The 14,255-nt window shown below is 58.4% G+C and overlaps 1 protein-coding gene across 1 annotated transcript; it reads right to left on the bottom strand.

The window, feature by feature from the left end:
- Nucleotides 1-1,267: 1,267 nt before the first annotated feature.
- LOC104300385 (semaphorin-3D-like) lies at nucleotides 1,268-12,808 on the bottom strand. The gene is made up of 17 exons (XM_009900667.2): nucleotides 12,636-12,808; nucleotides 7,657-7,817; nucleotides 6,860-6,922; nucleotides 6,483-6,602; nucleotides 5,984-6,086; nucleotides 5,401-5,529; nucleotides 4,941-5,086; nucleotides 4,609-4,723; nucleotides 4,378-4,447; nucleotides 3,885-4,029; nucleotides 3,576-3,798; nucleotides 3,363-3,451; nucleotides 2,811-2,852; nucleotides 2,396-2,553; nucleotides 2,129-2,193; nucleotides 1,777-1,907; nucleotides 1,268-1,692 (listed from the first exon to the last, which is right to left on the bottom strand). Exons 1-17 carry the CDS (start codon nucleotides 12,733-12,735, stop codon nucleotides 1,276-1,278), a joined length of 2,277 nt encoding a protein of 758 aa, XP_009898969.2. The 5' UTR covers nucleotides 12,736-12,808; the 3' UTR covers nucleotides 1,268-1,275.
- Nucleotides 12,809-14,255: the final 1,447 nt, after the last annotated feature.

The following is a 14,255-nucleotide window of genomic DNA, read 5'->3' on the forward strand; positions in this document are numbered from 1 at the left end:
GAAGTTGATCTGTTAGAGGGTAGGAGAGCTCTGCAGAGGGACCTTGACAGGCTGAACAGATGGGCAGAGGCCAACAGCATGAGATTGAACACATCCAAGTGCTGGGTTCTAGACACTGGCCACAACAGCCCCATGCAGTGCTACAGGCTGGGGTCAGAGTGGCTGGAGAGCGGTCAGGCAAAAAGGGACCTGGGGGTACTGGTTGATAGTAGGCTGAACATGAGCCTGCAGTGTGCCCAGGTGGCCAAGAAGACCGATGGCATCCTGGCCTGTATCAGGAACAGTGTGGCCAGCAGGAGCAGGGAGGTCATTCTGCCCCTGTACACTGCACTGGTTAGGCCACACCTTGAGTGCTGTGTCCAGTTCTGGGCCCCTCAGTTTAGGAAAGATGTTGAGTTGCTGGAAGGTGTCCAGAGAAGGGCAACAAAGCTGGGGAGGGGTCTGGAGCACAGCCCTGTGAGGAGAGGCTGAGGGAGCTGGGGTTACTTAGCCTGGAGAAGAGGAGGCTCAAGGGAGACCTTCTTGCTCTCTACAGCTACCTGAAGGGAGGTTGTAGCCAGGTGGGGGCTGGTCTCTTCTCCCAGGCAACCAGCACCAGAACAAGAGGACACAGTCTCAAGCTGCACCAGGAGAGGTTTAGGCTGGATGTTAGGAAGAAGTTCTATACAGAGAGAGAGATTGCCCATTGGAATGGGCTGTCCAGGGAGGTGGTGGAGTCACCATCACTGGAGGTGTTTACGAAGAGACTGGATGAGGCACTTGGTGCCATGGTTTTGTTGATTAGTGTTGGATGATAGGTTGGACTTGATGATCTCAAAGGTCTTTTCCAACCTGGTTAATTCTATTCTATTCTATTCTACCCAGGTGGGACACTATGCTGCCAGGGCTGCAGCCTCCAGAGGGGAGAGAGGCTGGCTGTAAGGATGTCCATGACTGGGCTGGATGGTGCTGGGTGTCGGAACCATTTGTGAGAGCTGGCTGTTCCCCTTCTCCTCTGAGCTTATTTGGTGCTGCTGATAACAATAATCACTGAGGGCCAGGGGAAAACAAGGAGAATAAATATTCTGCAGGGTGTAAAGAGCTTTGAGTCTTGGAGAGCCAGCGTGGGCTGTGTGCCCTGGCCCCAGTATGCCCTATGGGGCACGGAGAGGCAGCAGAGACTGGCAGGGTTTGAGGTAGTAACAGCGAGATGGGAAGCTGAGAGGCGTCTCAGAGCTGATGCCTGCATGAGAGAAGGGCCCCAGAGAGATTGGGGCCCCTGCTCACTCTGCCCCCTCACAGGGGCTGGGGGTGCCTCCGCACCCGGCTGTTCTTGCTGTCTGGGGAGGAGTGCTGCCACTTCTGGTGCCAGGCTTTCTGCCGCTGCCTTTCCTGGAGCCGCAGGGCATTGCAATAGACATCCAGGCTGGTGCCCGGTGCCCCCAGGACCCGTGGAAAGCCCTTGTAGCCCGGGTGCAGGTCAGTCCAGGGCCGAGGGCTCTGGTGGGTTGCTCCTAGCTCAGTTCCCTTGCTCTGTCTGTAAGATGGCACTTCCACGGCCTCGTGCCTGATGACACGGAGACTGTATTGGGTGAGGGGCCGGGATAAAGAACGTTCCACTGCCTGGCACTCATAGGTACCAGCGTCCTCCCTCGACAGCTGGCGGATCAGCAGCCCTTGCTCCAGCACCGAGAAGTGGCCGTTGTTCCTGATCTGCGGTAAAAACGAGCGCCATGGATAGGTTCCTGGGGACCAAGCCACCCTTGAACCTCATCCTCACCTCCCTGCTGCCCATACCTCACTCAGGCCTCTCTCCTCGCCACGCCGTGCCAGCCACCGCACAGTTGTTTGTGGGGAGCGCGCCAGGCACTCCAGGAAGGTTGAGTTCTTCTCCATCCCAAAAACTAGCTTCTCCATGGCAGTGCTTCCTGGAGTAGGGGACGAGACAGGGGAAGGGGTGAGTACCTTGGTGGAAGCTGTGTGGTAGACAGGGAAGGAATGCAGTGTGGAGCATCCAGCATGCGGGGGACAGCACAGTGTCTGTGGTGGATGGTGCTGGTGCAGCCGGTGGGCACTGGTTTCCCAGTGCTATGCTGCCCATATTCCTTGGCGTTGCCAGGCCCTTGGAGGGGCTGGGGCTGGCACTCACCCTCTGTGGTATCCTGGCACTGACTGAGCGTATCAGACTTCAGCACATCCTGGCAGCGAGCACGTCTGTGGGAGAGCAGACAGGGCTGTGTGGTGGCATCTGCCTCAGGCTGTGAGACCCCTCCACAGCATAGCACAGCATGCAGGGAGAAGGGGAGAGCAAGGGGCCAAGCAGGTAGGGTGGCATCAGGGAGCTGAGCTGATGGATAAAGCTCCACGGCTGGGGTCCTGCCTTTGGCTGCAGGGGGTCATCAGGGTGGGCACTCACCTCTTCTCAGTGAGCAGGTGAGGGGTGCAGGTCTTGCTGTCCCAGGTGCAGTATGGGTCCCTGGCTAGGCAGCAGTCAGTGCAGGTCTGGCCGTAGAGCTCGCAGCGGTACAGGGAGAGCTGGAGCAGTCCATGGGTGCTGCTCACAAACAGCTCCTGCTGCTCGAGCAAGCAGGAAGGTGGCAGTCAGTGCCCATGGCTGGACACCAGGGCTAACTAAAGATTGTGCCCTATGCTGGGATGGGGATACTGGGAGATGTGGGGACTGGGGAGCAGAGCTTGCCACCTCCCAGACTGCCCACTCCCTAAATGTGCAAGCCTTGGGGCTGGGGGGCTCAGGCAGAGGGGCTGGGGGCAGCTGTCCTCTGTGCCCTGTCGCTTGGCTGCTCCAGGAAGAAGCAGGAGTGAGGACTCACCCGCTTCAGTGATAACTTCATGTCCAGGATGGGAGAAGGCACCTGGAGGGGAAGGAGAGGATGCTGCAGCTGTGTCCACCTCTTCTGGCTGCCCCAGCCTGGCAGTGGGGATGGGTCCCACCCAAGGATGGCAGGGTGCCAGGGCCCTGCCCCAGGTCTCTGTTCCCAGCTCCACCAGCTCCATGCAAGCACCCTGGGCTGGCCCTGGTCAGTGTGGATGGCCCTGGTCAGTTTGGACAGCCCTGCCTGACACCTGTGGTTTCAAACCTGGTCTCAAGCCTCCCATTTTAGTTAGGTCTCAGTGTGCCACCCTCACCCCCAAAAAGGGAGCGGACTGGTAGCTGGGAGGTGGCTTGGCTCCAGTCCCCCATCTTCCCTCCATGCTAACAGCATCTCAAGCCAGTCAGGGCAGGTGGAAGCCACTCACACTGAGGAGAGTGACCTCACTGATAGAGGCCAGAGACTTGCCACAGGAACTGGCAGGGAGGATGCCATGGGGCAAGGGCAGGCAGCATGGTCCAGCTACCATAGTCCAGCCCTGGCCTCCCATACCTTGGTGACACTGATCTCTTCCAGGCTGATCACCTCGGTGCCACGGCTCACCCCACCGGCCAGCCCCACCTTCAGGACTTTACCTTCATCTGTGAACACAGCAGAAGAAGGAGCTGCCAGGGCTGGGCAATACTGGAGCTGCCAGGACCACTGTGCCACCCAAGCTGCCCCGTGGCGGCAGCATTCCCAGCACCGGGGTGAGTTCCCACGCACCTGTGCCGAGGAACAGCACGTCGTAGTGCCGGCTCTCTATCTCCAGCCGGTGAACCAGCAGCCGCCGCAGCCGGTAGGGTACATTGACCCTCACCAGGACGGGCCGGCGGCCCTGCGGGTACACCGGCTCCCACATCAGCTGGTGGGTGCGCATGAAGCTGATCACCTCATCGGGGAAGTCCTTGGTGGACTGCAGGAGCGGGTCGTACGTCTCGCTAGGGCACTGCATGGTACCGTGGGGCGGGGAGCTGCGTTAGGGCCAGATCAGCCCATCCTGCTCCCTCCCCGCGGGGCTCTCCATCCCCTTACCGTGCCGGGGCGGGGATAGGGGACGCGGCCTTTGTATTCCACCCAGCGGTAGTCGAACCCTTCCTTGTGTGCAAAAGGGCCACTGAAGGCAGCTCTCACAGCAGCCATGGAGTAGACGCAGACCGCAGAGCCGCTGAAGACACCGCTGTGGGGAGGGCACAGAGCTATGGCTGTCCCTGCCCTCCGCGGGGACCAGGGCTCTGCATGCCCACATCGCTGAGCACACTCCGGCCCCTGTCAGCCCTGCAGTCATGCACAGCACCGGAGGGTGACAGGAGTCCCTTTGGCACGGCCAGCCCAGTCCGGGGACCGATGCCGACCCCGGTGTTTTGTCAGGCGGACTGGCGAACCAGCGGCAGGGGAAGCACTGGAATGGCCGCTGGCCCTTCTGCCAGCCGGGTGCTACTCTTGCCCTTGTCCCCACTTTGGAGCAGCACTACGAGGGGCGGGGGCTGGACTGCCCCAAGCAGGGGTAAGCCATAGCCCTGCTCACCTGGAAACCGTGAAGAGACCAAAGACGAGGGGGTTCTGGGGGTCCCGGGTGCGCAGGAGGAAAACATCCTCTGCAAAAGAGAGGGGTGGAGGTGAGGAGCCCAGGAGCTGCCAGCCCAGGAGCTGCAGGTGGGCATCCTCGATACCATGCCCACCTCCCTGGGATGTACTGGCAGGAGCAGCTGTGGTGGAACAGTACTGCTCCTGGCTGCACAGCTGGCTGTGCACTCACCAAGCTGGTCAAAGTGAGTCTCGGTGCCCTGGGGCCCAGGGATGGAGCACACCAGGCGGGCCTTGAGGAACGTGCTCCAGCGGTTGATGAGGCTGTGCTTCCCTCCAACATCATTCTGCCAGGCACCAAGAGCCAGGCTCAGGCCAGTCTGTCCAAGCCTTCCCATGCTCCTCCATCCCCACAGAAGGACACCCCCAGTCCTAAGCCCTCTGCTCTGTGGTGGGTGTGTGGCCTTTTGCTGACCCCCGCTTGGGGTGCCCTGTGACCCAGAAAGGACGAAAGCCCACCTGGTGGGACACCTGGCCACAGCATGCAGGCCTGTGGTGACTGACCTTGCAGACCCGGGCCACCCTGGCATGGATGTGCCGCCTCTCCCACTGCCCAGCTTCCGTGGCCATCTCACAGAAGAAGATGTAGACCTTGTCGTCGTGGGGATTGTAGGTGTCAGGGATGGCATAGGCACCGACGAACGCGGGCTCTGCAAGGGGAAGGAGCAGCACAGTGTGGCCCTGTGCCCTGATCTGCTTCCACTCTACTGCCCCTGGAAGCCCTTGAGAGCAGTGTTAGATGTTGAGGGTACACAGAGACCCTGCAGCCCAGAAGGCAGAGCCCCATTCCTGGCGCTCAGGCTCTGGAGTGCATGCAGGAGCATGGGGCCCACCAGAGGCTCCAAGCAGTGCTTCTCACCAGAGAGAAGGGGGACAGACCACCGAGCCCTGGCTCCAGTGCTGGCCACAGCCTCTCTCCAGCACATAGGAGACCTCCAGGCCCCATAGGTCCCTCAGCTCCTACCATGTAGCCAGTGGTCCTGGTTCTGCTCCGTCCGGATGTAGCTCTGCTCAGCCCCATGCACCCAGGTCCGGAAGAAGGCAGCGCTGCTGCCCATGAAGTCACTGGAGGTGCCCGAATAGAGCTCCCCACCTGCAGGGGCGGAGGGAGGGTGGATGATTTGGGGTGCAGTGGAGGAGGCACACTGGCAGGATGCCCCTGTGTCATTGAAGGCTCAGGGAGAGTGGAGGTGGTACAGCCTGCCTGGGAGCCTTCTCCAGACACATGACCTGGTATGGTTTCTAGCTCTCAGTTCCCCCAGCCCTTCCACACTGCTGGTAGGAGCTGGGCAGGCTGGTGACAGCACATAACCCATGTGTGTTCCACTCCATCTCACCCTGCACTCACCATTCTGAATAGGAACCACAAGGGGTGAGCTGGGGCACAGCCAGGGTCTGTGGGGTGGCTCTTCTCATTCCCACCTGCTCAGGCACCAGCACAGGACCACAGCCACACGCAGAAGGCACCACTGCCAGTGCCTCCCAGCACAGACCGTTCCCAGCACTCCCACCTTCCAGCATCTCCTGTGCTCCCAGCTCCCTCTTACCAAGAAGGAGTCCTGTGAAGGGTTCATGGGGGCTGTACGGGCACCGTCCTCGCCCTGATTCCAAGGAGTGGGTCACCAGCTGCATGTGGGAAGCCCTGGGACCCTGCCAGAGCCAAAGGGGAGATGTCAGCCTAGCACGAGGCTGGAAGCCAGCTGGGCATGTGGAGACAGAGGCTGGTGTGCTAAATTCTGCACTGAGTGGGTCCATTGAGGGAGCTTCCAGGACCCAGTCCCATCTCCATGGCATTGGGGGGCTCTTGCCACCTTCTGCAATGGGGACATTGAGTACTTTACTACAAGAGTGGTGAGACACTGGAAGGGGAGGGGACACCTTATCTTTGGAAATGTGTACGACCAGAATGGGTGAAGCTTTGTGCTACTTGGCCTAGTGGGAGGTGTCCCTATCTATGGCAGTTGGAACTGGATGATCTTTAAGGTCTCTTCCAGCTCAAACTATTCTGTGATTCTATGGGATGTGGCTGGACAGGGTGTCCCTTACCTTGCTCCTGGCTCCCAGCTGGATGAAGGCACAGACAGGCTGGTAGGAGCCAGTCCCACAGGCAAACACATGGCTCCTGTTGAAGGGCTGGAGGAGGCGAACGAAGTTGGCACACTCTGTCTGCTCAAGGGGAGATGTCTGTTAGTGAGCTGAGCCCAGGTCCTAGCACTCACACCCAGCCCCATGGTATGCATGGTTGGGATGTGGGAGCCCAAACAGATCCTCCCCTGGCAGACAGTAAGCTGAGCTTAACTCTGTCTGGCTCAGCACCCTGATCTTAGGCAGACTCCAAGGCTTCCTTTTGGCATGCTGTGAGTGTTGAATCCCCACAGCAAATCCTGAAAGGCTACCATCTGGGGGCTGCCAGCCCTGCTTACCTCCACATTCTTCCCTGCCAGCTGGCAGTGCTCCACCTGCTCCCTGGAGGCTGGCCAGAAAATCTGCAACACAGAGACCCCTCCCATGCAGCCTCTGTTTTCATTCACCCCCCTGGGTCCGCTGGCTCCTACAGGCGCTGGTGGGAACAGGGCTTGGCCAGAAGGCACTGCCAGGCTCAGGCATGTGATGAGGACCTGGGGTTGCTCTGCAATGGGTCTGACACCCCCTTGATTCCCCAGGGTCTGGCCAAGTTCAGGAGGCAGCCTGCCAAGTAGGTTGAGAGCAAACCTGGCATGGGGACAGAGCCTGGGTGGGCCAGGGCACGCCCTGGGCAGGCTCTCCTGGATGCTGGCCGTGGGAACCTGGGCTGCAGTGCTTTAATGGCCTTCCCTTTGTTGGGCTCCAGCTGTGCACCCTGCCAGCAGGATGTCTTGGGATGACATTAGTGGACTCACTGCTGGGGTTGTTGCAGCTCTTGCAGCAGCAGCAGGGGCTAGGTGTGAGAGCAGGACTCTGGGCACTACCCTTCCAGCTATGCCTGGGATCCACCCAGGTCTCCTGGCCCAGCAGCCCTGTCCCTCCCTGGCGTCGGCCTGTCCCAGCAGGGCTCAACACGGCCAGGGATGGGTTGACCCCACTGATTGAGACATCCTGGTGTAAATGTGTCCCTAGTGGTGTCAGAGCCCAGCTCGAGCACAACCACCTCCACGCCCCGGCACTGGAACAAGGAGCGGCTCCCAGGGAGGAAGAGACAGCCTGGCCAGGGTCATGCTCACACCCTCCTCCCAGCACTGACCTTCTCAGGCTCTCTGCTGGGATGGTCCAAATGGAGCAGGAAGACATAGTTTTTTGCTCCCACCATCAGCCAGGCTCTATCTTCATCTACCAAGACAGCCTGGAAATCCATCCTGTCCCCTGAGGCAAGCAACAGGTGAGAGCTGTTGGATTTCAGCAGATCTGAGGAGCACAAGACGGGAGAAAGAGAACGCCATCCATGAGCAATACAACAAGCAACCAGAGACCCCATGCTCCCCGTCTCTGGGACACCTCTGGCCACCCACCCCTGCCCCATGGGAACTCAAATTTCCTGCTACTGCCTTAGTAGCAAATCACCACCCCTAGTGCCCCAAAGAGTCTATACCCCAAAACCATGGGGAAGGGCCAAGAACTGAAGAGACTTGCTTGCTGTAACTCCCAACAGGATTTCCCTGGGCTTCAGATCAAGGAGTGTGTCTATAAAAAAGATTCAGTCTACCTGCTGAGGCAAAGCATCCCTCCAAGGAGAGACTGTATGGAGACACAGCTGCCACATCCCAGTCTGGACTCCTCTCTCCTCTGCCAGCCTCCAAGCCTTTTGGTCTGTGAAGTGTTGGGCTTCACCTCATGCACAAGATGGGTGCAGAGACACAGAGGGATGGCATGTCCCTGGCCTAAGGAGCTTGGAAGAGAAGTCCTTAACTATGTCCCTGGTGCCAGCTGACCCTGCAGCCACCATCCCATATTTTACAGAGTCATAGAGTCACAGACTGGTGTGGGTTGGAGGGGACCTTTGAGAGACACCTAGTTCACCCCCACTGCAATGCACAGGGACATCTTCGAGCAGATCGGGTTGCTCAGAGCTCTTGCTACATCCTGAAACAGCCTAAACACAGCATTAGACTGGCTCAAGAAAAGGACTGTAAGATCACCACTTTGGCACTGCTGGAGAGAAGGGCCACCTTGCCAAGGGGGAAAGTGTGCCATGGACCCAGCATGCTCCATGGGGAATGGAGCCAGGGCAGCAGGAAAGGCTCTGCTCTTCTGGCAGGAGCTCCTCCTGCACAGATGCCTGGTGGTGGCTAGCATGGCCGCTCCAGCACAGTTGCAGCCATGTGAGAGTGCAAGGGGGACAATTAAGCTCTTGTGTTCTGCTTAACCACTCTTGAAACAGCATCCCGGGGGCCTACATCTGCTCTTGATGTGCAGCGCCAGGTTTTGGGGCTGGCTGCTGGGGTGAGCATCCTGCAGGACACAGGATCACAGCAGCTGCCATCCCAGCCAGAGCCCGCCCAGGGATCAAGGCAGGGAAGACCAGCACCAAGGCAAGCCCTAGAGCTTCCAGAAATCAAGCCACATTGCTTTCCTCTTCCACAGTGGTGGGATCTAGCTAGGGACAGGGTGAAGCCTGGCTTTGCTGTCACGGCTGCTCTTGGCTTTGATGCTGCGCAGGGAAAGGCAAAGAAATAGGGCTGTGGGAAGGGGAGATGGGGACTGGAGGGAGGTGGAGTGCAGCTGGAAACCTGAGGCGATCTGCAAGATCCAAGCTGAGAAATTGCCCCAGATAGTGTGGATTGAAGCAGTGCGTCAGGAACTGAGGGAAGGAAGCAGTCAGAGGCAGCCGGTGCTGGCCAGTGGTGGACGTGCAGCCGCGGGGGCAGGTGGGGTGTACGTGGGCAGGGGCATGGCTCCCATCAAAGAGGACCCACAGACACAGGAGGTTGTGTCTCTCTTCCTTCCACCCCATTTCCAGGGCAGAGGGGAAGCAGGGCCAGTGCCTGCAAGCTGGAAATGGCACTGACGTCGCTCATCCCGGCAGGGGAAGGCCCTGCTGGGCCACAGGCAGCAGCCAGGGCCCCTGCCCGGATCCATGCCATGCTCGCTCCCAGCTATCACTTCCTTCTCCTCTTCCTCCTGGGTCAGAGCTCCATGGGAGCTCCAGCTACTGTGGGATGCAAATCCTCCTCTGCCAGAAGCAGCTTCCAGCTGTGTCAGGGAGATCCTGGCCTCCTCCTGCTCCCACAGCACTTGTGCACAGGCCCAGTTCAGCCCTCTTACCCATCAGGGACCAAGGGCTCTCATCTGGATGCCCTGGATAGGAGGGAGCAGATTCCCAGGCCATTTCCCACCATCTGAATGGGATTAACAGCTGAATTCCTGTCCCTGCCTGTAAGCCATTATCACTGATGAGTCTGCAATGGGCTGCTGTGCATCCCCCACCCCAGTCCTGTATCTGCTAGTGCTCCCAGGACCTGCCTGGGACGGTGTCCCCCTGCAGTGGGACACATCAGGCAGGACACTGGGGAATTGAGCTGGGGCAGCACAGAAGGTCCAGAGTTCATCCAGTAAATACATGGGTGTAATTAAGCAGAGTGGAGACAAGGCTAGTTCCAAGGAATATCACTTGTTGACGTCCTCTGACCTGCCCTGGCCCTGCACTTGAGGACAAGATCAGGCAGGATGATGGAGGATCCTTCCCTGGGGCTGTGGCTGCATGTAGGGAGACCCAGGAAGGAGTCATTGCCCTCACTTGCACCATGAGACCTCTGGCAGGGTTAATGGCAATGAAGGTCCGAGTCTGACTCGGTGGCACAGTTCACCCCCTCACTAAGTGAACATTGAATGCTGCAGACCCATACTCTGTGGGCAGGAAGCTGCCACTCACAAATCAGCCTCTTCTCCTCCCAGTCCAGCTGTGTGCACACGGCATTGGATCCAAACCCTGGCCGTGGAGGCAGGGAACCATGCAGTGCCTGCAGCAGCTGCAGGATGGCTAAAATGCTGGGTGAGCCCCGGGAAACATCCTCTCCTTTGTGTTCATTATCTCCCAAGGCCACGGTGTTTGTCTTCATTGTCGGGACCACTGCAACCACCTTGTCCCATCCATCACCTCCCCCTGCCCCTTAGCTAAGGCATCCTCAGTGCAGGGTGACCGTGGGCTTCCTGGCGTCACAGCCCGGCTGTGCAGAGGGCTGTCCTCTCCCCTTCCCCCAGCAGAGCACACCACGGAGGAGATCCCTGAAGTCCAGGGGAAGCTTGGTGCTCAGTAATGCTCCAGCCCCCCGCTGCATTTGGCTGATAAGGGACGTGCCAGCGCAGGTTTTGGTGCCGATAGCCAGAGACCCACCAGCCTCCTGCCCTACCGAGCACATGCTGCATGGTGATGGTTTCCGGGTCCCGCCCGGCCGGGCTGGCTGCTGATCAAAGGCTGGCAGGAGACCCGTTTGCCAACCCCTAAGTGTGCTACCCTGGGTGCTCATAGAGCAGGGAGCTGGGAGGCTGCCGTGATTGTACTGCACGGCTGCAGCGCTCTGCGGCATCAGAAGGCAGCGCGGCACAGCAGGGGCAGCATGAGGCTGACCTGGCCTGACCCAGCTCACCCGCAGGCTGCTTCTGGCAGAGCCGCCGCCACCGCCGTGCCATCATAAACCTGGCTGGGAGCCGCTGCTGTTGTTCCTGGCCCTGTGCCCCCTGCCCCATCCTTCCTTTGCTCTCCCAGCCTTCGGTGCTGTCATTTCCTCCTCCCAAGCCTGCTTGCATCTCCTGCCCCCGGCCCCACCGAGGCGCTGCCTGCCTCCCCCATGCTGGGGTCTGAGGGCGGGGCTGATCCCATAGATGGACTCTCAAAGGCCTCCTTTTATTTATTTATTTATTTTTCCTAGGGGTTTTTAAACCTAAACTTCTCAAGGCATTGTGTCCTTGAACCTGGCCCGTGCTGTCCATGAGTCACATCCCCTGCCATTGTTCACGTTGTCCTTGAGCCCTCCTGATGCTGGGAGCTTCCTCTTCTCTCCCTGCCCAAGGCTTGAGGGCTTTTGGCATGTCTGGCCCCAGCACACTGTAGGTCTTTGAAGTCAGCAGTCCCTCTGTGTTCCTGCTGCCCCAGCAGCCCTGCTCTGCCTACTCGGGCTCCAAGGAAAGGCAGACCATTCAGAGTCTTTCTGAGCTGGGCTGTTAGTGAGGTCATCTTCCCACAGGGATATCTTGCACTCCTGAGAGGTCCAGCCCTCTCTAGCCACAAGCTGGGGGCATCTTTCGCCTTGCTGGCTATCCCCACCTACAGAGAAGCTGCTCAGGGTGGTGGTGCAGGCCAAGAGGATGGCTCCAGAGTGTGATGCCCATGGGGAGCTGTGCTGCTACTTCACCACTGTGGAGGAGAGCTGGCTGAGCCCTGCCAACTGGGCAGGGCAGAGTGGCCAGAGCAGCACTGGGGATGTTCTGAGCTGCCCTTCCTTCAAAGCAGCTTTCTCAGATTCACGCAGCAGAAGCTGAAAGCAGATAAATTGGCCATGTCCATGCTGCAGGGCCATGACAGGGTGACCAGCTGACAGCCAAACAGGGCTCTGCTCTAACTGCTCTAACTGTTCAGGTCATTCCTCTGCAGATCCTTTCCCTAGAAGCTCCCTTTTTGCTCTTCTCTGCTGGGCTGTGTCCTGTGCTACCTGTCAGTCTGCTCTTGGTGCATCTTCAGCTCACCTAGAGCAGGTCCCACTTTGCATCAGGCACAAGAAGAGCAAACTGAAGAAATCCTAAACTAAACAGACAAGACAGATGCAGGGTGAAAGGGAAATGATCTGTTGATGTGAGACAGGGGAAGGGGCCAGCAGCACTGCCTGGGGCTCAGTGTCCCCATTGTACTGGCAGCATGAAGACAGGGATGTTAACCTGGGACTGACCAAGTCAGTTCCAGCCCCAGACACACTACAGGATGCCCAGAATGAGTCTGAGCAGAAGGAGACAACCCTTCTGGTCCAAGTGTTGCAATGGGCAAGGCAGGGTGTTCCCTGCTCAGCTCCTTTTCCTTGTGCCAGCAGCATTAATGCAGCACCCTCAGGAGCCATGCCTGGAGCTGCCTTTGTGAAACATCCCCAGAACCAAACACGTGGAGATGTTGCAGCCACAGCTCCAGAACTACTGCTTGCCTCCCTGGAGCCCTGGCCACCCCTTCACTCCCTGTCTGTAGGACCCTCTCCTAACCCTCCCAAGCAAGGTGCAGATCCCAGAGAAATCCACCCTTACCTTTGTAGGCGAGACGAAGGCGAGGGGCATGCTGCTTCCATGCCTTGCTGCTGCCTGGCTGCTGGAGAAGAAGGCAGAGGAGGAGTGCAGCAAGGGGCATCCTGGCACTTAGTAGTGGGGAAGGGACAGCTCAGCCTCACAGCACCATGGTCCAGCGATGAGTTGTCACCTCCACTGCCAGCTGCAAGCAGAAAATGGGGAGGGCTGCACTGTGGTGGGCTATGTGTGCATTGGGACCCCTGGGCCCCCAGCTGGGGAGGGTGCTCAAGGGATAGCAAGTGACAGCTCGTCCTCTAGAAGACTTTAGGCCAGCTGCTTGGTGCAGAGAAGACTCCAAGAGTAAAAGGCCAGCCCCTTGCACACCCCCAGCACTGCAAAATGAGCCAGGGCTGCTGGGCAGGCTGCTGCAAGGGAAGGTCACATCCCAGTGAGCTGGCATGCTAGGCTGGCAAGCACAGCCTGGGACACTGCAGCACCCATCACAAGCACCTCACCCACGGTTATCTGGGCAGAGCACCTGCAAACTGCCAGGGATCCTGGGCCCACCCATCCCTGAGGAGTGTGGTCTTGGAGTGAGACAGAGCTTCTCTTGGGCTTGTGGACCTCATGCAGCTCAAACTGGCTGGGCTGGGAGGGAATTGGGAGCCCAAGGCTGTGGTTGTCTTGCTGGCTGGGCTGTCCTTACAGCCTGAGCAGTCAGTGGTGGTTCTGGTAGGGTAAGGAGGATGTCTGAACAGAGTCATGGAATTATAACAAGGTTTGGGTCAGATGAGATCTTCAAGATCCTCTAGTCCCAAATTCCTTGCCATGAAGGAGGTTTGCCCACCTTCCATTAGATTGGGTTGCTCGAAGACCCATCCAATATCTCCATTTCCATGAACCATGCTGATCCCTGCTGTGACACTGCACCCTCCACCTCCGGGAGCTGGCTGCCCCCTGGAAGCTCCAGTGTGTTTCATGTCCAGGGGCTTCAGAAGAGCAGCTATTACAGCCTGCCCAGGGGGCAAATGTGGTGTAGTGCTGGTGTGCCCACAGCACACGGTGCTCAGGAAACACTTTGAACATTCTGGCAGTGACTGATGTGAGGGGAGAGGTGAGGAGTGCTTAGGAAGCAGTACACCCTTCTTCAGGGTCTCAGGGATTTGGTATCCTCTGCAAAATACCTGCTCAGACCCCAGTGCTTGTCCAGATCCTGGTGAGGAATCCCTAACACTCATCTCATTTTAGGGTTAGATCTTGTCCCTCTTAGTCAAGAGGGAATGGGTGTTTTGGAGCACTGTCCATAAATGCCACTTCTGTGACTCCTTCAGCATCAGCTGTGGCTGTGTGTAGTAATAATAATAATAAAAATAAACAACCAGGTTGGAAGAGACCTTCAAGATCACCGCGTCCAGCCCATCAACCAATCCAACACCACCCAAACAACTAACCCATGGCACCAAGCACCCCATCAAGTCTTCTCCTGAAAACCTCCAGTGATGGTGACTCCACCACCTCCCCAGGCAGCCCATTCCAATGGGCAATCACTCTCTCTGTATAGAACTTCTTCCTAACATCCAACCTAAACCTCCCCTGGCGCAGCCTGAGACTGTGTCCTCTTGTTCTGGTGCTGCTTGCGTG

This window comes from Dryobates pubescens, chromosome 1, assembly GCF_014839835.1.
Source record: "Dryobates pubescens isolate bDryPub1 chromosome 1, bDryPub1.pri, whole genome shotgun sequence".
Taxonomy (NCBI): Eukaryota; Metazoa; Chordata; class Aves; order Piciformes; family Picidae; genus Dryobates; species Dryobates pubescens.

Coding starts and splice junctions, on each gene's coding strand:
- LOC104300385 (XM_009900667.2), bottom strand. CDS start 12,735: ATGCCCCTTGCTGCACTCCTCCTCTGCCTTCTTCTCCAGCAGCCAGGC. Junction 3,452..3,575: donor CGTGCTGTTCCTCGGCACAG/GTGCGTGGGAAC, acceptor CTGTGTTCACAG/ATGAAGGTAAAGTCCTGAAG. Junction 1,908..2,128: donor GTGCCAGGATACCACAGAGG/GTGAGTGCCAGC, acceptor CCCCTACTCCAG/GAAGCACTGCCATGGAGAAG.